At 43.4% G+C, this 23,722-nt stretch overlaps 1 protein-coding gene across 1 annotated transcript in view; it reads left to right on the top strand.

Annotated features, from left to right (window-relative positions):
- slc30a4 (solute carrier family 30 member 4) overlaps positions 1-23,433 on the top strand; it is a 33,620-nt gene extending 10,187 nt beyond the window's left edge. Inside the window, exons 3-8 of the mRNA XM_060853098.1 lie at positions 1,190-1,336; positions 5,674-5,827; positions 12,283-12,490; positions 18,747-18,852; positions 20,526-20,660; positions 21,563-23,433. Coding sequence (XP_060709081.1) covers positions 1,190-1,336; positions 5,674-5,827; positions 12,283-12,490; positions 18,747-18,852; positions 20,526-20,660; positions 21,563-21,717 — 905 coding nt within the window. The 3' untranslated portion in view covers positions 21,718-23,433. The remainder of the gene's footprint in view (positions 1-1,189; positions 1,337-5,673; positions 5,828-12,282; positions 12,491-18,746; positions 18,853-20,525; positions 20,661-21,562) is intronic.
- Positions 23,434-23,722: the final 289 nt, after the last annotated feature.

Genomic DNA, 23,722 nt, shown 5'->3' with positions numbered 1-23,722 from the left:
GCTCCAGGCTCCGGCCCACACTCACTCTGCTCCGGCCCACACTCACTCTGCTCCCCGGTCTATGCTCCAGGCTCCGACCCACAATTGCTCTGCTCCAGGCTCCGGCCCACACTCACTCTGCTCCCCGCTCTATTCTCCAAGCTCCGGCCCACACTTGCTCTGCTCCCTGCTCCGTGCTCCAGGCTCCGGCCCACACTCACTCTGCTCCCCACTCCAGGCTCCAGCTCCAGCCCACACTCACTCTGCTCCCCATTCCGGGCTCCAGCTCCGGCCCACACTCACTCTGCTCCCCACTCCGGGCTCCAGGATCCGGCCCACACTCGCTTTGCTCCCCGCTCCGGGCTCCAGCCCAGACTCTCTCTGCTCCCCACTCCAAGCTCCGGACCACACTCACTCTGCTTCCCACTCCAAGCTCCGGCCCACACCCGCTCTGCACCCCACTACAGACTCCGGCTCACACTCGCTCTGCTCCCCATTCCAGGCTCCAGTCCACGCTCACTCTGCTCCCCACTCCAGGCTCCGGCCCACGCTCACTCTGCTCCCCACTCCAGGCTCCGGCCCATGCTCACTCAACTCACACTCCAGGCTCCGGCCCACACTCGCTACGCTCCCCGCTCTGTGATCATTCTGCTCCTGCTATGGCCCATGACCCATCTCCCATACTGGGCTGGTCTGGGACTCAGCTGTCTCTTTCCTCCACTTAAGTACTTTAAGATGTTAAAAGTTGAGGAGGGGCAAGAAAATCTGTAACAAGAGGAAAATAAAGAAAAAAAAGTAAGTGGCAAGCAGATGAGCTCTTACTGGAGCATCTTACTATACCCCACTAATCTAACTTTCCACACTGTCTCTGCCATCTCTTTCCACAGAAGCTGCCAGACCTGCTGAGTTTCTCCAGCAATTTCAGTTTCTGAGATACTTGTTCCTATCATCTGCAGTTACAATGTGTAGGAAAGTATTTGGGTGGGGGAGTAGGGGTTAGGATGTTGGAGGTTGGGTAAACATCAAAGGAAGTTCCAGTGTGTAACAAGAAGAGACATCTAACCCAAACATTCCCTCACCTTGTTGCTTGCCCTATCATCCTAATGAGACACTAATTGTTCAAGCTTCCAGTCTGTGGCTGGTAATATCTGCACTCCTGGATTGGTTCAGCCTGGATTTACTAAATATTTCTTTCTTTGCTGTACTATAGGAGGATATCTCTCCAACAGCCTGGCAGTTATGACTGATGCAGTTCACATGCTGGCTGATGTCCTTGGAATTGCTGCTTCCTTGGTCGCACTGTTCCTTGCTGGGAGGCCTCCAAGCAGCAGATTTACCTTCGGCTTGCACCGGTTTGGTATGTGAGGTGAATTTCTCCCTTTTCTCGATGACACCGCTTTTACAGTGATTGCTTGTTCAAGGTTTTTTTTAAAGGCTTCGATCGATAGTAAGATTTGGTGGGTTAGAAAGACTACAGTATTCTTTTTCTTGTAAGCATCAGAAAGTTTATTTTATGATTGTGTTTGCTGATATTTAGTCCAACTGACAAGGATTTTCTGATGGAGCAGCCTGATCGTAGATCCTCACAAATATAGAACTGGATCTCCCAGTGTTTACACCACACAGGAGCAAAATGAACACTGACCAGAAAGGCCAGTAAAACAGAAGAATTTTCAGGGGGTCCTGAAAACCAGAGGTGGGAAGTAAAAGGCAGAATAGATTGACAGATGTGGAGGAGAGGGACTGAATGTTTGAGGAATGATGGGTGTGTATTGGCTTCAGGACTGGACAGAAATTGACCATTTATATTTTTGTTTCTTTAAACAATGAACATTCCTTCACAAACTAGGTCAGAAGCAGGGAATTCTTTTGCAAGTAACTTACCTTTTGATTCCCCAAAGCCTGTCCACCAAGGCACAAGTCAGGAGTGTGATGGAATATCCCATACTTGCCTGGATAAGTGCAACTCCAACAACATTTGAGAAGCTTGACCAAGCTTCCCTGCTTGATTGGTAAGAGGTTGCAGAGTTCTTGAGATGCAGAGGGACCTGTGTGTTCTAATTTATGAATCTCAAAAGGTTCATATGCAGGTACAATAAGTAATCAGGAAAACTGCTGGAATGTTATATTTAATTGCGACGGGATTGAATGTAAGTATAGTGATGTTATGCTTCTGTTTATAGGGCATTGCTGAGACCACATGTGGAGCACTGTACTAGTCACCATACTTACAGAAGGATGTTAAAGATATTGGAAGCAGTTTGGAAAGGGGATCAAGCGTTACAGGGAGAAAGTGGGGAGAATGGAATTGAGCAACTTGGAGGGCCGAAGGGCCTGTTCCTGTGCTGTAATTTTCTTTTCTTAATTTTCTTATCAGCCATAATTGAATGGCGGAACAGACTCAATGGGCTGAATGGCCTAATTTCTGCTTCTGTGTCCTTTGGTCTTATGGAAAAGGTTTATTAGACTAATATCTGGAATAAGTGGACTAACTTGAGGAAAAGCTGGATGGACTAGGCCTGTATCTCCAGAACTTAGAAGAGTCAGAGATGACTTTATTGAAGCATGAAGATCTTGAAGGGACTTGACCGGATGGTCGTAGAAAACATGGTTCCTCTCATGGGAGAATCTAGAATTGTGGTCACAGCTTAAAAAGGAGTCACTCTTTAAGACAGCTGAGGAAACACTTTATTTCTCTGAGAGGATTGAGAGTCTTTGGAATTCCCTTGCTCAAAAGGCAGCGGACACGGAATCTTTAAATATTTTTATGGCTGAGGTAGATAGATACTTGATTTCCAAGGGGGCAAAACCTATCAGAATTTGCAGGAGTGTAGAACCATGATCTTACTGAATGTTTGTGCAGCTTTGAAGAGCTTTGTGACCTTTTTTTCCCTTGTTCATATACAGATAGCTTGGGACACTTAATGGCATTGAAGGTGCTGTACATAAACACAAGTTGTTGTTGGTGGTGATGAACTTCTGATTAATAAATTACATCACATCAGGAGACTATTTTCATTGAGAGCTCAGCACCAGGAATAGACTGTGACTTGGAGGAGTGGAGAGAAACTGTACAGTGTGGGCGGCACGGTGGCACAGGGGTTAGCACTGCTGCCTCACAGCGCCAGAGACCTGGGTTCAATTCCCGACTCAGGCGACTGTCTGTGTGGAGTTTGCACATTCTCCCCGTGTCTGCGTGGGTTTCCTCCGGGTGCTCCGGTTTCCTCCCACTGTCCAAAGATGTGCGGGTCATGTGAATTGGCCATGCTAAATTGCCCGTAGTGTTAAGTAAAGGGATAAATGTAGGGGTATGGGTGGGTTGCGCTTCGGCGGGTCAGTGTGGACTTGTTGGGCCGAAGGGCCTGTTTCCACACTGTAAGTAATCTAATCTAATCATTTCACGTACAGCTGCAGGGATACAGAGATTACAGGATCGGTTTCAATGAACTGAAACACTTTGCTCAGTCATCACCATCTCATAACTGGACATGATCCTCTGTAATTGCTCCTGGGATGTTTGAATGGGAGCCCCAGACCCCAGAATATTGAATTACGGGGCTATTAAATTTGTGAAATGTTCCCAAATTCTCTTGGCAATACAGCTATAAATTGAATTATGAGCATTTTTAGTCTAAAATCCTGCATCTTCAAGGTTTACTCTTTAATAACTGAGTTATTTTGGGAAGCAGTTTGTTCTTTCAAAGGTTCACACAGGTGCAGTGGGCAGAATGGCCTAGTTTTTTTGCTGGATCATTGTATGACTTTTTACTCGGTTCAATGTTGCACTGATCAAGTCATGGCTTTGTAGCTGGGTTTTATGAAGAGGAGTTGGCGTGGCAGTAAGGCAGCTGAAAATCATTACGGAGTCACATTCTGTGATGAGTTGAGTCAGCACAGAATCTTTGTCTGAACTTTGAATCATGCACTGGCAAGAGAGAGACAATAATCACGGTTGGGTTAGTCTGCACATTGAACCTGCAACTCAGAAGGAAAGCAGTTCTAACTGGACTAAGTGTGTACACTTGAAGCTCAGTGCTGAGTAACTTTCATCCAGTACACAATACAATTTCTCTAAAACCCTAGGAGAGGGTTTGCTATTCATGGATAAAAAGACACAGTGTTGTCTTTGTAGGATCAATGTAGTGCCAAAAATTGGCAACACACTTTGTATTTTCAGACTGTGCCAAGACATTTGATTATCTGATATCTTCAGCTTTCCTCAGTCAAATTCTCCACGATCCAGACTCTGCTTACCATTTATGACCTTTAACCATTTATATTCGAAACTCCAGTTCTGAAATGTTCTATCATAGTCATAGAGATGTACAGCACGGAACAGACCCTTTGGTCCAACCCTTCCATGCCGACCAGCTATCCCAACCCAATCTAGACCCACCTGCCAGCACCTGGCCCATATCTCTCCAAATCCTTCCTATTCATATACCCATCCAGATGCCTTTTAAATGTTGCAATTGTACCAGCCTCCACCACTTCCTCTGGTAGCTCATTCCATACACATGCAACCCTCTGTGTGAAAAAAAGTTGCCCCTTAGATCTCTTTTATATCTTTCCCCTCTCACCCTAAACCTATGCCCTTTAGTTCTGGACTCCCCAATCCCAGGGAAAATACTTTGTCTATTTATCCTATCCATGCCCCTCAAAATTTTGTAAACCTCTATAAGGTCACCCCTCAGCCTCTGGAAAACAGCACCAGCCTGTTCAGCCTCTCCCTATAGCTCAAATCCTCCCTTCACCTCCTTCACAATGCTCAATATTGACTTCAGCCCATTTTCTCATTCTGGTTATTGCTTACCCCCACTCCACATCTGTGTCTTTAGCTCCATATCTGATTATTGAGGCATGCTAGTTATTCTTGTACCATCTCAACTCTTTTCATAAGCAGTGGATAGAGATCTGTTGCTTGTGCTGTTCTATTAAGTGCTTATGATATATCTACTTTTAAAAAATTCATTCATGGGAAGAGGACATCTCTGGCTACACCACATTTATTGGACATGCCTAATTGCCCTGGGCAGTTAAGAGTTCCTGTGGGTCTAGAGTCACTGTGGGCCAGACCAGGTAAAGATGGTAGATTTCCTTCCCAAAAGGAATTATTCAATTTGATGAGATTTTACACAATCAGAGCTGGGTTTTGAATTCAAATTTTACCTTCTGCTTTGGTGGAATATTAACCCATGGTCCTTAGAACATTAACCTTGATTCTAGATTACTAGTCAAGTGATGTTACCTATACTATGGCCCCTTCATTCTTATGCTGGTGGTCGTTGTAATATCTCTGTCTTCTATGCAAGCCTAGTTTAGATTCCCTACAGTATGGAAACAGGCCCTTCAGCCCAACAAGTCCACACCAACCCTCCAAAGAGTAACCCACCCAGACCCATTTCCCTACACTTTTACCCCTGACTAATGTATCTAACTCTATGGGCAAGTTACCATGGCCAGTACATCTTTGGATTATGGGGGGAAATCATCATTGATAAGGGGAGAATGTGCAAACTCCCCACAGACAGTTGCCCGAGGCTGGGATCGAACCCGGGTCCCTGGCGTTGTGAGGCAGCAATGCTAACCACTGAACCACTGTGCCATCCTAGTGTTGATAATATTGTGATTTGATTGCACTATTTGTTTAATTTTCTGTAAATTGATGTGGTCCTTCTATTGTATACTGCACAGAGGCCCTGGCTGCTGTGCTCAGTGTAATGCTGATCTATGCTGTGACTATTGGGCTCATCTATGAAGCTGTACAGAGGACCATACACCAGGATTTTGAGATCCAAGCAGATGTGATGATTATCATCGCTGGAATCGGAGTTGCAGTGAACCTCGTGTAAGTTGAATAGTTGCTTTACACAGCATCAATATCATTCTCATGTCTCCAGGATGTGCTACTGTGCAGTGCAAATATGTTAATGTAACGTTAAAAGTAAATCTCCTTCGGATTCCTGAGCAGTTGTTTAGTTGGATCAGTTGCTTGTAGCTGTCCTGTTTTTCTGCTCAGTGAACAGTTTGATTTTGACTGGTATGAGCTGCCCAGAACAAGACCATTTAGTCCATTGGGAGGCAGAGTTGGGGCAGGGGATTGAGGGGAGAGTGCAGTAGGTGGAGAGTGTCGGAAGTGATCTGTTCAAATGGCTTCATTCTAAGTAATTCTTGAGCAAACCAATTGAGACTCCATTCAAAGACAAGCTTAAAATATTGCCTTGCAGAGAATTAACCACAATTTGGTGAAATCAAGATAAAATCATGTTATTACGTATAAATATACAAGCCCCTGAACCTGCTTCACTATTCAACAAGATTCAATTGTGATCTTAACTCCGGATTCCTGCAGTTATCTGGATAACCTTTAACTTGCTTGTTGGTCAAGAATCTATCTACCTGTGCCTTAAAAATATTCATCAATTCTGCTTCCATTCCTCTCTGGAGAAGAGAGTTCCAAAGACTTTCAACTTCTGAAAGAAAAGATATTCTATATCTCCATCTGAAGTGGGAGAGCTTTGTTTTTTAAGATATTGTGTCTCTTTGAACAAACCTTGCCCACACAGGAGAAATCCTTTTGGCAACCTCCCTGTCAGGTCTCCTCAGGATCAAGTATGTTTCAATAAGGTAATCAAACCATAGAGTACAAAAGAGGCCCTTTGGCCCTCTATACCAGCAAAATTCTGTTAAATCTGCACTAGTCCCACTTGGCCCAAAGCCTGGAATGTTCATTCATGAACATTTTAAACATTGTGAGCTTTCCGACCTCAACTACCCTCCCAGGTGGTGCCTCCAAGTTCCCCAACACTCTCTATGTGAAAAAAAATTCCTCAAATTTCTCTCTAAACTTCCTGCCTTCCACCTTAAAAGTGCACCCCTTCATTATTGACCCTTCATCTAAGGTGAACAACTATTTTCTTTTCATCCTATCCATGCCCTTCACAATCTTATCGACCTCTGTCAGCTTCCCCATCAGCTTTCTTTGCTATAAATAAAATAAGTCGATCCTATCCAGCCTCTCTTTGCTGCTGAAATGCTCCCTCCCAGGCAACATCCTGGTGAATCTCCTCTGCACCCCCTCCACTGCCATCACATCCTTCCTAAAGGGCAGAGACCAGAATGTCTTTTTCTTATTCATTCCCATTTTGAGGACATTGCTGGCTAGGCCAGTATTTATTACCCAATCCTGATTACCCTGAGAGCAGTTAAGAGTCACCCACATTGCTATGGGTCTGGAGTGATATGTAGTCCAGGTAAGGATAGAGTTTTCTTCACTAAAGAATTTTAGTGAACTAGATGTGTTTTTTCAACACTCAACAATGGATTCATGGTCATCACTAGACTCTTAGTTCCAGTTTTTAAAAAATTGAATTCAAATTCCACCATTTGCCATGTTGGGATTCAAACCTGGGTCCCCAGAACAACACCTGGCTCTCTGGATTAACAGTCTCGCAGTAACACCACTAGGCCATTGCCTCCCAGTAAAAGTACACAGCTCTCCAGCTCTGGCCAAACCAAAGTTCTGTACAGCTCCAACATGACTTCCCTGCTCTTTTCATCTATGCCTCAACTTATAAAGACAACTGTCCAATATGCCTTCTTAACTGCCCTATTAACCTGTTCTACCACCTTCAGAAATCTGTGGACAGGTCCGGGTGACATTGGAGAGGAAGCATGCAGTGCCCACTGATGCTGTCAATCCCTTTCGGGGAACATGGGCACTACAGGCAATACAGTACTTTATTTTCCCCTTCAATTCCAATATGATTTTGCCCCTTCCCTCTCTCCCTAATCCCTCCCTCATATTTGAGGGTTTGCTTTGCAGGTGCAGTCTGTGTTGCTGTAACGTGTAGTTCCGTTCTCATGCAACCCCATGTTTTAAGAAAATCACGTAATAGCAGCACCATTTAAACAAGTGGGGGTCAGAATCGAGCTATAACCAATTCACACTTTAGAGGTTCACGCTATGAAAAGTGTCCCCAGTTCACCAATTGTGTAATAGTGAATTCGCATTAACAAAATGCACATTATAGCGGAATGACCTGTAAATGTCTAGTTGGTTGCACAGGTGATTACTGATGATGGTTAATAGTTAAAAATGAAAAGAAACTCATGGTGAGCTGGTGCTGGGATAGGCATTTAGTTGTGTTGGATAACATTTTCAGATATACATCTAAAAACAACAGGCCTAGAGGGCTCATGTGGAGCAGTGGTAGTGTCCCTACCTCTGGAGCAGGTTGTCTGGGTTGAGAGGTATGTGATAGCATCGCTGGACAGGTTGTTTAGAACATAAGAGAAAGGAAGAATTGAGAAGCCTAATCAAAGTGGCAACTAAACGCAGAAACCTCTTGTGGTGTAGTTGTAGCATCCCTACCTCTGGACCAGGAGATCCAGGTTCAAGTGTCACCAGAGGTGTGTAGGAACATCCCCAAACAAGTCGCTCAAAGATATTTATAGAGCAGACTCATTGTGACAAGACTTCCAAATATAAAAATGCAGACCCATCAGGGGCCCTTGTGCCACAGTAATAGTGTCCCTATCTCTGAGCAGGGGACCCAGGGTTCAAGTCCCACCTGAATTCCCAACAGACATGTCTGAACAACTTGATTGAAACAACTAATGACTAACACTGCATACCAGTGTAACAGAGGATACCACTAACCCACTCTCAGGAATGACAGGTAATGAACAGAAAACATAGTGCTAAATCCCAGCTGAAGTACAGAATAAGGCAGAGCCATTGCTTTGGGATTTATGAAATGCAGAGTGAAGAGGGGCTTGTGGTACAGTGGTAGTGTTCAGACCTTTGGGCCAGTAGGCCCACGTTCAAGTCCCATCTGGTTGGGAAGTGTGTAATAACAGCGCTGAACAAGTTGAATTTTTTAAAAAAGCAGACCTTGGGATGAATCTGTGGAACTGTCTGTCCCAGGCTGGGGCTAGTCAATGTACACAGTGAGGAATGACTCTATTTTGCAATTCCTTTCTAGTTGGTTTTCCTGAGTTATGACAATCATGATGAGACTGAAAAAAGTTTTCAGGCTGCCGAGATTTTCAAAGATCCCGGTAGGACTCTGATGGGGAAATATTGGAAATACTGCTGCTTGGGAATCTTATGGAAATCGCTGACAAAAAGTCATTCTCCTCACCACTTGTGGGCCCTGAGTTTCAGCATCATAAAGAGATTAACCTACCCACAAACCAGGAATTAAATTCCTTTGATGAACTGATAGATACGATAATGAACTACTCTGAGGCCAAACTATCTGCTGTACTGCAGCCTTACAGGTTTCACACGGCAAACAGGTTTAATATGGTAAACAGATTTAACATGGTAAACAGATTTAACATGGTAAACAGGTTTAACAGGCAAACAGGTTTAATACGGTAAACAGACTTCCTGGGGAGCCAGGTACTCAATTCTTGACAAAACTGTGGAAATTAGCAGGACACAGACAGTTTGGGTCAGCACTGCAGGAAATGTTAAGGAATCACTTTGTTTATGGAATTAATAACATTGTGACCCAAAGGAGCTAACTCACCAAACCAGATCCAGACACAAGAAAGCAACAGAACTGACTCTTTCTGGTGAAAATGCAGATAAAGTGGCTCAGGAGCGTCAGAGACCCACAGATGGTACAATCCCCTATCGTGAGTGACCACCCATACACTGAGCCAAGTGCCCAGCGGGATAATCCTCACAGTTGCTGTTTGTTACCAGGGAAGAGAGATTGAGGTCGAAGACTGTGAGGTTCCAGATGGGATGGGATGATTCTCCACATACAGTGAGCAGCAGGAATGTTCGGTCTACACGTGTGATCATAGCGTCCTTCCCAGACAAGGCGATCAAAACAGGCAAAATACATACTGCCCAGGTCAAAGGGCAAAGTCACCTCAAGACAAGCAAATAAATCAGACTGAGGATGAGGAATTGACACAGCTAAATTACATCACTGCTCCCAAAGCGGCCTCAATTTAAGATAAAACTCCAGGTAAGTAGCCACCTTTAAGAGACATGGAGGTTGATCCAAGCACCATTGTATCTGTTGTTGGGGAGAAAACCTTTCGGAAACTCCAATGGGGCACCTTGCCTTTAGCCTGTGAGGCACCAAGGCCAGGGCTAGATCAGCCACATAGACTGGACAGCCCTTATTATTGGGAGCTTGGTAATCCCAGTTACACAATCGACAGTCTAACTCCCCTTAATGGTGATACAAGGGCAAGGTTTCAGCACTTCAGGAAGGAACTGGCTACAAAAAATACACCTAGATTGGCAAGAAATCTTTAAAACGGGCACTGACAATCTGTGTGAAGTCTTAAGAAAGAATCCCGAAGATTTTCAAAAGGGCCTCATGAGGATAAAAAGAGCCAGGACCAAGATTCATGTCGATCCAGAAGCCTGACCTAAGTACCTCAAGGTACAGCTGGTCCTCTCTGTACCAACGTAGAGGCTGAATTGGAAAGTGTAGAGGAACTCGGCATCATACCCTCTGTAAAGGTTGCTGAATGGGCCACACCAATAGTCCTAGTTTTAAAACCTGACAACTCAGTCCACATCTGTGAGGATTAAAAACTAATGGTCAATAGACCTTCCTGCTCAGACACATATTCTATGCCACACAGAGAAGTCTTGGTTGTAAACTTGGGTGGGAGTCACATATTTTCCAAACTGAACAATAATTACACCTACCTCCAAATGGAGCTTGAGCTGTCACCCAGGAAGTATGTTACTATAAATACTCACGAAGGACTGTATGAGTACACTTGCCTTTTTGGGTGTCTTTGACTTGAACCATCTTTTAGAAGGAAATGGAAAACATTCTCCAAGGGGTGCCCAGGAAGGCAGTCTATGCAGGTGATATTCTAACCTCAGGAGCCACTGCAAAGGAACATTTGGAGAGTTTGGAGTAAGTCTTCACTGTGTCCAGCTTCTAGGTAAATGAGGTAATGTTCCTCAGGTACAGGGTTAACAAGGGTTAATGTTGAAGAGAAGCAAAAGGCCACTAAAAGGCCTCCAGCTCCCAGAAACATGAAGCCTTTTCTGGGTCTCATATTACTATGAGAAATTCATACCTAATCTGGTGACCCTGCTGCCACTTCTCCATGTCTACTAAAAGAAAATCAGAAATAATTGTGGTAAATGCCACAAGAAAAGGCCTTTGCAAACATTAAACGACAATCACTGTCAACAAATATGTTTATCAACATTATGTTTGCTGAGACCACTCATTTTAATGTACAGCAGCTCCCCCAGTGGGATAAGAGCGGTACTGTCACATATTGGGATTATCCAATGGCATACCCATCACAGAGGCAGAAAAAAGTCTGCCCAGATGAGGAGAAAGGTTTGGCCATGGTACTCACAGTGAATAAGTTCCATCAGTATGTCTACAGTCAACATTTCACCATAGTCACTGATCACAAACCTCTGCTTTTCAAGGAAGACAGGTGATTTCTCTCATTGTATAAACTCTGATTCAGTGCTGGGGGATACTGCCTGAACATGGTCCAGGGAGGCACCGAGCCAATGTTGGTGCCCTGAGCTCTGTATCTTCATCCCCAGAAATGGGTGAAGTCATTGCAACTTTGAACCTCATGGACACTCTACCATTACCTGCCAAACAAATCCAGGCTTGGACCCAAAAAGGCCCATGTTAGGGAATCTCTGTCATATTGTCCTAAGTGATGGAGCACAAGGATGTCCTACTGAATAGTTGAAACCCAATATTTTGCAGTACCAGGAGTTCGACATAAACTGTGCGATTACTTGAGAGGAGCCTGGGTGATTTCCTAAGTCCAGGCCAGCAATCAATTTTGCTGTTCCCATGTCCTGTAGAATTGGAAATGCTTACTAATAAACCAGGTACAGGATCACTGCCCACTGTTCCTGCAATGAAAAAACCTGAATTTGTTTGGAGCATTTTATTAAATGTTATTTGGAAATAAAAGTGAGTCTGGGTAAGAAGATTGTGATTCAAACACATACACCAGTGACATATTGAGATTAAAATGAAGTCTTGTTGTTGAGTTGAATTTTAAAATTCCTCTGACATCAGGAACCTGTAGTTTATTGTCCCAAAACTACCTAAGATATGAGTGCAAACATCACCTGCTTCCAAGAACTGCACGTTGTTTAAGATTTCGGCTTCTGAGTGTGTGTCTTACTTTTGTTCACAGTACAAAAGTACAGAGTGAGAAAGCTGGAGCCCAGTACAAACGCAGTTGTTGACACTACCTGATTGTTCTCTGCAACTACAAGTACTTTACTGTTTCTATTCTTTGTATTTTTTAATTCAAATTGAACAGAATGGGAGTTTTGCTGAACCAGTCCAGTCACATGCATTCCCATTCTCACTGCCAGTCAGAACATGTTGCTAGAGGAGATCAGAGGAACAACACAGAGCACAGTCACAACATGGGCAGCCTTGCTGTCCGAGCAGCTTTCATCCACGCCCTTGGGGACCTGGTGCAGAGTGTTGGTGTCCTGGTGGCTGCATACATCATCCGCTTTAAAGTGAGTATTGCTTTCAGAGGCTGAACTGAAAGAAAAATATGCATTTCTAAACGTTTTCCTAATTCTGACTCTCCCAAATCACTTTAATTAAACCACTTTGAAATGTGTCTTCTTTAATTATAGCCTCACATCACATTCCAACTTCCTCCAGGTAACGTTTGAATTCCTCATTAGTCAAGCATCTATCTAACTCTGCCTTAAAGTTATTCAATGCTGTCACCCACAGCACTCACCGATGAATAGACTTCCAAAGACTTACGACTCTCTCAGGAAACAAAAATTCTCTTCATCCTCACCTTAAATGGAGCAGCCCTGCTTTATAATCTCTGTGTCTGAGATCTGGTCTGTTCCACAGGGGGACACATCATTTCAGTATTCAGCCTGCCAGCAGTTCTGTCGCACAGTGGAGTAGGCTCAAGGGGCAAATAGCCTCCTGCTGCTCCTAATCCCCGCATTTATAGCTCACTTGTTGTATTTAATCCACAACATCTGCTGTGGGCTTGCAACAATTCTGCCAGCTGTATGGGTCTGCCAGCTGTATGGGTCTGTCAGGTATATGTGCCTGCCATTTGGAGTTACTGGGGTGTAGGTTATACGTTTGTCCTGGATGGGGTTCCTGGGTTCCATGGACAAAACCAATGTCGTCTACAAAATTCCATGCAAGGACTGTCACAAACACTACGTAGGACAAACAGGAAGAAAGTTAGCCACCAGGATACACGAACACCAGCTAGCCACAAAACAAACACGACCCTCTCTCCCTTGTAGCCCTACACATGGAGGAAAAAAACACCATTTCGACTGGGACAACACATCTATCCTGGGACAGGCTAAGCAAAGACATGCCAGAGAATTCCTAGAGGCCTGGCACTCCAACCACAACGCCATAAACAAACACACAGATCTAGATACCATCTATCAACCCCTCAGAAAACGAACAGGAAATGACATCACCACAAACCCCATCCAGGAGAAAGATATAAATAGAAAGCAGGAGACAACAGCTTTGCTTCACTTGGAGGTCACCACTGATGATGTTACCTAGCCAGGTAATGAAACGTCTGGATATCAAACCTACAGCTCAGCGAGCAAACCTACACCCTAAACCTCAACCTGAGCTACAAACCTTCACAAACCTGTAAAAATTTGGAGATACTCACAAATAACATTCTCCTTGAATTAATATCACTGAAATGAGACAAATATTATCTCCTTTGGGACTTGAAATGCACTCTTCATAAGTTGGGTCGGAACATGGTAATGGAGGATTTTAGTCTGTATTGTAAAAGTTTTGAAAGACAGGATTTGTGAGGGGCAGGTCATGCCTCACAAGCCTTGAATTATTTGAGGATGTGACAAAGCACATTGATGAAGGTAGTGCAGCGGATATGGTGTGCATGGATTTTAGCAAGGTGTTTGATAAGGTTCCACTTGGTAGGCTCATTCAGAAAATAAGGAGGCATGGGATACAGGGAAACCTATGTGTCTGGATTCAGAATTGGCTGGCCCATAGAAGACAGAGAGTAGTGGTAGATGGAAAGTATTCAGCCTGGAGCTTGTTGACCAGTGGTGTTCCAGAGGGATTGGTTCTGGCACCTCTGCACTTTGTGATTTTTATAAATGACTTGGATGGGCAAGTGGAAGGCTGGGTTAGTAAGTTTGCTGATGACATGAAGGTTGATGGAGTTGTGCATAGTGTGACGGGCTGCTGTAGGTTGCAACATGACGTTAACAGGGTGCAGAACTGTGCTGATAAGTGGCAGATGGAGTTCAACTTGGAAAAGTGTGAAGTGATTTACTTTGAAAGATCAAATTTGAATACAGAATACAGGATTAAAGGCAGGATTCTTGGCAGTGTGCAGGAACAGATCCATAGATCTGTTCCTTTGAAGGGTCCATATCCATAGATCCCTCAAAGTTCCCACCCAAGTTGATAGGGTTGTTAAGAAGGTGTATGGTGTGTTGGTTTTCATGAGCAGGGGGATTGAGTTTAAGAATCACAAGGTAATGCTGCAACTCTGTAGAGCCCAGGTTAGGCCACACTTGGAATATTGTGCTCAGTTTTGGTCACCTCATTAGAGGAAAGATGTGCAAGTTTTAATGTTCTAGAGAAGATTTACCAGGATGCTGCCTGGACTGGAGGACATGTCTTAAGAAGAAAGATTGAGGGAGCTAGGACTTTTCTAATTGGGAGTGAAGAAGGATGAGAGGTGATTTGCTACAGGTGTACAAGATGTTGAGCGGCATAATTAGAGTAGATAGCCAGAGACATTTTCGCAGGGCAGAAATGTCTATCACGAGGAGCCATAATTTTAAGGTGATTGGAAGAAGGTTTAAGGGAGATGTCAGAGGTAAGTACAGAGAGTGGTGTGTACGTGGAATGCACTGCCAGCAGTGATAGTAGAGTCAAATACTTTAGGAACATTTAAGTGACTCTTTTTAGGAACATGGAAGGGTGTGTAGGTTAGTCTGATCTTAGCATAAGATAAAAGGCCAGCACAACATTGAGGGCTGAAGGGCCTGTACTGTGCTGTATTGTTCTATGTTCTGTCTAACAGACTTACTGTACCCAAGGGAGCTCAACCTTGAAATTCCGAGTGAACACAAAGAGGTTATAGTCTGGGACCAGACCATTCAGCCCATATTGTTCAGTGGATCCAAAGAAAGGGAATTCATGGAATGCTTACAGGATGGCTTTTTGGAACAGCTTGTCATGGAGCCCACAAGGGAGCAGGCTATTCTGGACCTAGTGCTTTGCAATGAACCAGATTTTATAAAAGATCTTAAAGTAAGAGAACCGTTAGGAAGCAGCGATCATAATATGGTAGAGTTCAATCTGCAGTTTCAAAGAGAGAAGGCAAAATCGGATGTAATGGTGTTACATGAGGATAATTATGAGGACATGAGAGAGGAACTGACAAAAATAGACTGGAAGCAGAGCCTAGCGGGGAAGACAGTAGAGCAAAAATGGCAGGTGTTTGTGGGTATAATCGAGAACACTGTACAGAGGTTCATCCCCAAGAAAAGAAAGATTATCCGGGGAGGGATTAGACAGCCATGGCTGACAAAGGAAGTCAGGAAATGTATTAAAGAAAAAGAGAGACCCTATAAAATGGCCAAGAGCAGTGGGAAATCAGAAGATTGGGAAGGCTACAAAAACAAACAGAGGATAACAAAGAGAGTAATAAGAAAGGAGAGGATCAAATATGAAGGTAGGCTAGCCAGTAATATTAGAAATGATAGTAAAAGTGTCTTTCAATACATAAGAAACAAACGACAGACAAAAGTAGACATTGGGCCACTTCAAACTGATGCTGGAAGCCTAGTGATTGGAGATAAGGAAATAGCAGGAGAACTTAACAAGTACTTTGCGTCAGTTTTCACAGTGGAAGACATGAGTAATATCCCAATAATTCAAGGGAGTCAGGGGGCTGAGTTGAGTATGGTTGCCATTACAAAAGAGATAGTGCTAGAAAAGCTGAAAGGTCTTAAAATTGATAAATCTCCTGACCCCGATGGGATACATCCTAGAGTTCTGAGAGACGTGGCTGAGGAAATAGCGGAGGCGTTGGTTGAGATCTTTCAAGAGTCACTGAAGTCAGGGAAAGTCCCGGAGGATTGGAAGATCGCTGTTGTAACCCCCTTGTTCAAGAAAGGATCAAGACAAAAGATGGAAAATTATAGGCCAATTAGCCTAACCTCGGTTGTTGGTAAAATTCTAGAATCCATCATCAAGGATGAGGTTTCTAAATTCTTAGAAGAGCAGAGTCTGATTAGAACAAGTCAGCATGGATTTAGTTAAGGGAGGTCATGCCTGACAAACCTGTTGGAATTCTTTGAAGAGGTGACAAATAGGTTAGACCAGGGAAACCCAGTGGATGTGATCTATCAAGACTTCCAAAAGGCCTTTGATAAGGTGCCACACGTGAGGCTGCTGAGCAAGGTGAGGGCCAATGGTGTTCGAGGTGAGCTACTGGGATGGATTGAGGATTGGCTGTCTGACAGAAGGCAGAGAGTTGGGATAAAAGGTTCCTTTTCGGAATGGCAGCCGGTGACAAGCGGTGTCCCGCAGGGTTCAGTGTTGGGGCCACAGCTGTTCGCATTACATTTTAATGATCTGGATGAAGGGATTGGGGGCATTCTAGCGAAGTTTGCAGATGATACGAAGTTAGGTGGACAGGCAGGTAGTACTGAAGAAGTGCGGAGGCTGCAGAAGGATCTAGACAGTTTGGGAGAGTGGTCCAGGAAATGGCTGATGGAATTCAACGTGAGCAAATGTGAGGTCTTGCACTTTGGAAAAAAGAATAAAAGCATAGACTACTTTCTAAACAGTAAGAACATTCGTAAAGCCAAAGTACAAAAGGATCTGGGAGTGCTAGTCGAGGATTCTCTAAAGGTAAACATGCAGGTTGAGTCCGTGATTAAGAAAGCGAATGCAATGTTGTCACTTATCTCAAGAGGGTTGGAATATAAAAGCACCGTTGTGCTACTGAGACTTTATAAAACTCTGGTTAGGCCCCATTTGGAGTACTGTGTCCAGTTTTGGTCCCCACACCTCAGGAAGGACATACTGGCACTGGAACGTGTCCAGCGGAGATTCACACGGATGATCCCTGGAATGGTAGGTCTAACATATGAGGAACGGCTGAGGATCCTAGGATTGTATTCATTGGAGTTTAGAAGATTAAGGGGAGACTTAATAGAAGCTTACAAGATAATACATGGCTTGGAAAGGGTGGACGCTAGGAAGTTTTTTCCATTGGGCGAGGAGACTAGGACCCGTGGACACAGCCTTAAAATTAGAGGGGGTCAATTCAGAACAGAAATGCGGAGACATTTCTTCAGCCAGAGAGTGGTGGACCTGTGGAATTCATTGCCGCAGAGTGCAGTGGAGGCCGGGATGCTAAATGTCTTCAAGGCAGAAATTGATAGATTCTTGATGTGTCGAGGAATTAAGGGTTACGGGGAGAATGCGGGTAAGTGGAGTTGAAATGCCCATCAGCAATGATTGAATGGCGGAGTGGACTCGATGGGCCGAATGGCCTTACTTCCACTCCTATGTCTTATGATCTTATGGTTACCCTGTACTGCCCAAATGAGTGAACCATCTCCATCATATTTATCTGCCTTGTTCACATATCACTAATTATTTTTCATTATCCCCTTTCTTCACCTAATCTTGAGTCTTGACATGGCTTCAATAGCCTCCCACACTCTGTGTGAAGAAATTTCTTTTGGCTTATGTACAAACCATGTACATTTAATCTTATTGATGAGTACAGGAGCAGAGAGCTGGGTGCAGATGTGTGTAAATTGATGAAGGTGGCAGGACAGGTTGAAAGCATGGTTAATACAGGTACACAATTCTTTATCCAAAATCCTTGGGGCCGGTTGTTTTTTAGGAATTTGGAACTTTTCGGGTTTCAGTATAAATGACATTTTCACAGTGAAACTTTAAAAAAATTACCTAACAGCAGACGCACGTGTGAATAGTACGTGCGCTGACACACAGTTGATGCCTGCCAATGCTGGGCCACGCCGCCATGTCACATCTGAGTGACATGGTTCAAGTGGATGTGGAGTAGCGTCACCTGCTCGCACACCAAAATGACACCCTACACTCCCATGAAAAGCATTTCAGATTTCAGAGCTTTTCGGATTTTGGAATTTTGAATAATGGATTATATATCTGTAAAACATATAGAACCCTAAGTTGTGGGAGTAGGACCATAGAACACTAATGCAAGGAAATTATGTTGATAATGAAGACACTCAGCTTCAGCTGGAATATTGTGCCCAGTTCCAGGTGCTGCACTTTAGGGAAATGTGAAGGCATTGAACTGAGTGCAGATAGGATTTAAAAGAATGGTTTCACGGGTGAGGTGCTTCACTTCTGAAGATAAATTGGAGAAATTAGGACCGTTCTCCCTGGTGAAGAGAAGGCTGAGTGTAAATCCAGGTGAAGCATTTAAAATCATAAGGAGCAAGGAACCTACCTCTTCAATTTGTATCTCTTGGTTCTCAATCTATCACCGATCGGAGAAATTAGTCTTCATTTGCCCTTGGGGCTTCTCTTCATGAAGTAACTAAAATTGGATTTCATTGATGGGGTTAGGTGGTATTGTGGGGAACTGTCAGGAGGTGGGGAATGTTGGGGTATGGTGGGGTAGGTGTGGATCAGTTCAAGAACTCTGTCTCTGTGAGAAAGTCCCTGAAGACTATGAATGCTCTCATTCTCCCTGTTCCACTCTTGCAGCCTCTGTACAAGATCGCTGATCCAATCTGCACTTACATCTTCTCCTTCCTGGTGGTGTGCACAACTTTTCGAATCCTACGTGACACTGGTTTAATCTTCCTGGAAGGTATGAGTTTCAGTGTGATATTCCCTCCAGATTCCAATTGCCCAGTTACAGGGAGGGTCAATGTAATGTGGTGTTTGGGGCATTTGGTGGATGTGGCTTTATCATTTCCCCACGTTGGAAAAAGAAATACCTGCTTTTAGCATCAGAGATCAAGGTGTGGCTGTGTCCCATCATACAGCTACCCACTGGATTGCAACATCAGGAGAACAATTCCAGTTTTCTCTCCATGCTAAAGACTGTGCAGATGAGTTACTGAATATTATTCTTTCTAATATTACCTTGCCAAAATTTCAAAACTACTCTCTTTATTAGAAGAATACACAGATGGGGCATATTGAAGTCCATTCAGAGTACATTCTATGACCTTTGCCACCCTCATTGCTTCCTCCAAATGGTCAACATGGAGGAGTACAGAGTCATCCTCTGAAAGGAAGAAGGGGGTGCCGTACGTGTTAATCAGCAGAAGGTTAATTTGAAGCCATGAAGTTTCATGGACTCCAAAGTCAATGTTGAGGATCCCCCAGAGCAACTCCCTCCTGACTATATCCCACTGTATCGCCCCCTCTGCTGGGTCTGTCCTGCCAATGGGACAGGACATATCCAGGGATGGTGATGGTGGGGTCCAGGACATTGTCTGTAAGGTATGGTTCTGTGAGTATTCCTGACTAGTCTGTGAGACACCTCTCCCAATTTTCCCTTTTGTTCTGCACTCACCCCCGAATTAGACACTGAAATACTGTAATGATGTCCTCTCATTGTTTTGATTTGAGTTTCCACAGAGAGTGAAGAGTAGGTGGTAGGTTTCTCTCACTCTCATACACATAGACTTACTCACACAGATGCAGACACACATACTCACGCTCACTCACAGTCCCATATGCAGACAGACAGACACACACACACAGTCGCACTCACTCACACACACACACATGAAGAGACATGCACACACTCTCACACACACACTCACATATAAACTCACGCACAGTCACACAGACACAGACACGTGATTTTTTAATGAAAAATGGGATAAACAGAATAAACAGGAAGAATGCAGATGAATGGCTAGAATCAGATACTTCCTGTCAAAGATCTAGCACTTCCAGTGGTGCTCTGGACTGAATGGCAAAGTGAGGACTGCAGATGCTGGAAACCAGAGTCTAGATTAGAGTGGTGCTGGAAAAGCACAGCAGGTCAGGCAGCATCTGAGGAGCAGGAAAATCGACGTTTCGGGCAAAAGCCCTTCATTAGGAATGGACTGAATGGCCTGCTTTTCTGTAATCTCTGTTCCTATGGAAAGCACTGTTTTCTACAGTATTTAAAATATTATGTTGAGATGCTTTTCAAAATGAATGAGATTAAACAACCAGTCTGCATTATCTCATGACAGTCTGGGGGTTGATTCATCATCAAATTCTGCACAAACTGTTTAACCTAGTGTCTGATATTTGTTCTCACTCTGTGAAGTTTTCCTTTTATCCTGAATCAATGTACAATCCCCATCTGTGATCCCAGGGTAAATGTCTGACTTAAATCTAGCACATCCAGGAAGATACAGGCTTAATGCTTAATATGTGTGTTGACAACTTGTGCTGGGCTGAATTATTTGATGGAACCATTTGGCAGGGAGTATTTTGCTCTAAAAGTGACTTTCCATCGGTTTCTTCCTCTCCCAGGAACTCCACGACACCTTGATGTTCATCGTCTCCGTGATGCTCTGCTAAAGATTGATGATATTCATTCCATTCAACGTCTGAATGTCTGGTCACTAACGGTTGGCAAAACAGCAGCAATTGTGCACTTAAAGCTGAGTAAGCAAGTTACATGTTTGATCCTGACACACTCTCTGATTAACTATTTGGTACCAATAGAATAGACTGGTTAACCCTTTAACTCAGTCTGGAGTAAACCCTCAGGCACACACTGTTGCTGATGGTCTCAAGCATTTACTGCACCTTAGTTTGCTAACAGGATGGGAAGACCTGTCTTTGTTTCAATGAGGCCGTAGACCTAGACCACGAAGATAAACCACAGAATGTCCCAGCGCTAGGGATTGGGCAAAAGGCTCTGGAAAAACATAGTTACTGGTTGATTTCAAAGAAATTGCAGTATTTGACTGTGAACAAATCATTCACTTGTCAATCAGACGTGGGTCATTGATTGGTCCTAAGTATTAATCTGCTGAATTTCTGTCACTAAGAAGAAGCATGAACTGTGGCAAAGAATGAGATAGTGGGAGAGTGTGTCAGAAAACAAGGGGGAGAGAAAGAGAGATAGTGAAAAGGAGAGAGCAAGACAGAGGTTCGTGTGATAGAGAGAGGGAAGGAAAGAGAGAGAAGTGTGGCAGAGAGAGATGGGGAGAGAAAGAGAGAGGGGGACAGAGGCGAGTGTGATGAAGAGGGGATTACACAAGGATTATGGGGAGGAGTAGAGAAAGAGAGGGAGATAGGATGAAACTGATGCGATTGTTGAGTTGGTTTTGGGGGTCAGAATGGCGACACAGTCTGTGAATTGGTTGCCCTTCTCCTGAAATAGTGGGTCTGTGTTGAGCTGCTGCTTTTGGAGATTTGATGTTGTGCTGAATTCAAGAGGTTGATCTCCCCTCTGTGTGAGAATGCCATCCTTCACTCCTAAACCAATGTCTTAAGAGATTCTGAAAACATTGCCATGTATCTTCCTGACAGAATCTGATGGATATTTATATCTTTTTCAGTTCCAGAGAGTTTCTCCAAATGGGAAGATGTGCAATGTCAGGTGCAGCAGATCTTGCTGTATACTTTCGGAATGCACCAATGCACTGTACAAGTGCAAGTCTTCAAGGAGGCTGGGAACAATGTCTGCACTAAGTGCAGGTCCTTGGAAGCTTAGTAGCTGGACTCAGGTCTGAGGAAGAGAATAACTTCACACAAAAGATTGCTCAGAAAATCTACAATTGATCATTTTATATAAATGTAAAAAGTAGTTTTTTAAAATTTTAACATGGTGACCATTCTCAAGGATAAACAACTGTGATATTGAGCATCGTAAAACCCGGTATGTCACTTAGTCACATATTGTAGTTGTATCACCATTAGGACCTCACTCCCAGAAGCTTCTTTTGAAGAATCTTTGCTGCTTAATTGCTATTGAGTCTGGTCAGGTTCTTCTCCAATTTCCGATAATTTCTATTCTGCAGCAAATGAACAGTATTACTGAATTGTTACCCATCAAGTACTACATCATTTGCATTTCCATATACAACAAAGCAACTTTATTTTAGCTATGCCATTGAGATATTTCAGTTTTGTTACTTACTTTAATGTAGTTATGATTTACAGTCTACAGTATTGCAGATTCTAGGATTTTAGAAACCATATTATCGCTGGACTGTTAATCCAGAGATCCAGGTAATGTTCTGGAGACCCGGGTTCAAATCCTGCCATGGCAAATGGTGGAATTTGAATTCAATAAATATTCTGGAATTAAGAGTCTAACAATGACCATGAATCCATTGTCGATTGTTGGAAAAACTCATCTCGTTCACTAATGTCCTTTAGGGAAGGAAACTGCCATCCTTACCTAATCTGGCCTACACGTGACTCCAGACCCACAACAATGTGGTTGACTCTTAACTGCCCTCTAGGCAATTAGGGATGGACAATAAGTGCTGCCTGGCCAGCAATGCCCTCATCGCTGCGCTCAAGAAAAAGGAAGTTGAATAATTTCAGCACAGGTATGATGGAACAAATGGCCTCCTCCTATGCTGGGTCATTCATTGAGTTTCCAAAGTGTTCAAGGTTCAGGATTAAGATTTGTTATATTATTGCTTCAGCCACAAACGCATTAATGATTATGAAAGTGCCTCTAATAATTTTAACCTCTCCAAATTTACTGCAGGCCACATCTCATTCCCATTGCAGGGAATTAGAACTCTTATTGCCGTAGCTCTGTACAACCAATGTTAGAAATTTGGTGGGAGATAAAATATTTTAATATATTTCAGCACATTCTCTCCACAGTACCATTGTGCCAAAGACTCTGGGATGTGGTTCTGCTTAAAGAAGGCAGGTTGAAATATCTGTACCTAGCGTAACTATTAGCTGAGTAGCATGCAGGACCATCATGTCACTGAGTTTGTTACAGTTGAACGTGCAATAGTACAGTTTGTCTGGAATGTGAACATAAAACCTCTGCAGTAAACTGACTATACCTGAAGTAAAGACAGAAAATACTGGAAATGCGCGGGAGTTCTGGCATCACCTGTGGGAAATAAAGAGTGAAGCAGTTCTGAGTAAAGGTAACTGACCTGTGACATAAACTCTGTTTCTCCCCACAGGTGCAGCTAGACCTGCTGAGTTTCTCCAGCATTTTGTTTTTTATTTCATCCGCAATATGTTCCTTTTTCTGAAATGTTGACTTTGTCAGTGTTTACTGTTAAACAATGTTTTATAATCAACACTTTAAATGGTGTATTTTTGGAAAAGATTTTCTGTGATAATATTTATTTCGCTAAATGCCTGTCTTCTCCCATGGAAATTGTACTTTATACATTCGGATTGTTTTATGAGGAGAATCTAAAAATATAAAAGTTAGTGATTTGTACAAGCTATTGAGATTGTTTTTTTACAGTTGCATTAGTGAGCCTTCAGTGTTTATTATAAAGCTATTTCTTGAGAATGTGCACATACTCAGGATGTACCGATACCCTGCCTAACTTTATTAATTCAATCACAGCATAGCTTCAACTCAATAATCAAAACTACTAAATTTACATTCTCCACTTTTCTACGGTCTAATTGCTTGAGCACTGACATCTTTGACACTTGACCTTGTTTATGTGGTGCCTTTGGCAGTCATTCTCCATGGGAGCAGCTGCCTCCTTCCACCTTATCGC

The sequence above is a fragment of the Hemiscyllium ocellatum genome, chromosome 39 (assembly GCF_020745735.1).
Source record: "Hemiscyllium ocellatum isolate sHemOce1 chromosome 39, sHemOce1.pat.X.cur, whole genome shotgun sequence".
Classification (NCBI taxonomy): domain Eukaryota; kingdom Metazoa; phylum Chordata; class Chondrichthyes; order Orectolobiformes; family Hemiscylliidae; genus Hemiscyllium; species Hemiscyllium ocellatum.
This window is presented reverse-complemented; position numbering and strand designations above follow the sequence as displayed.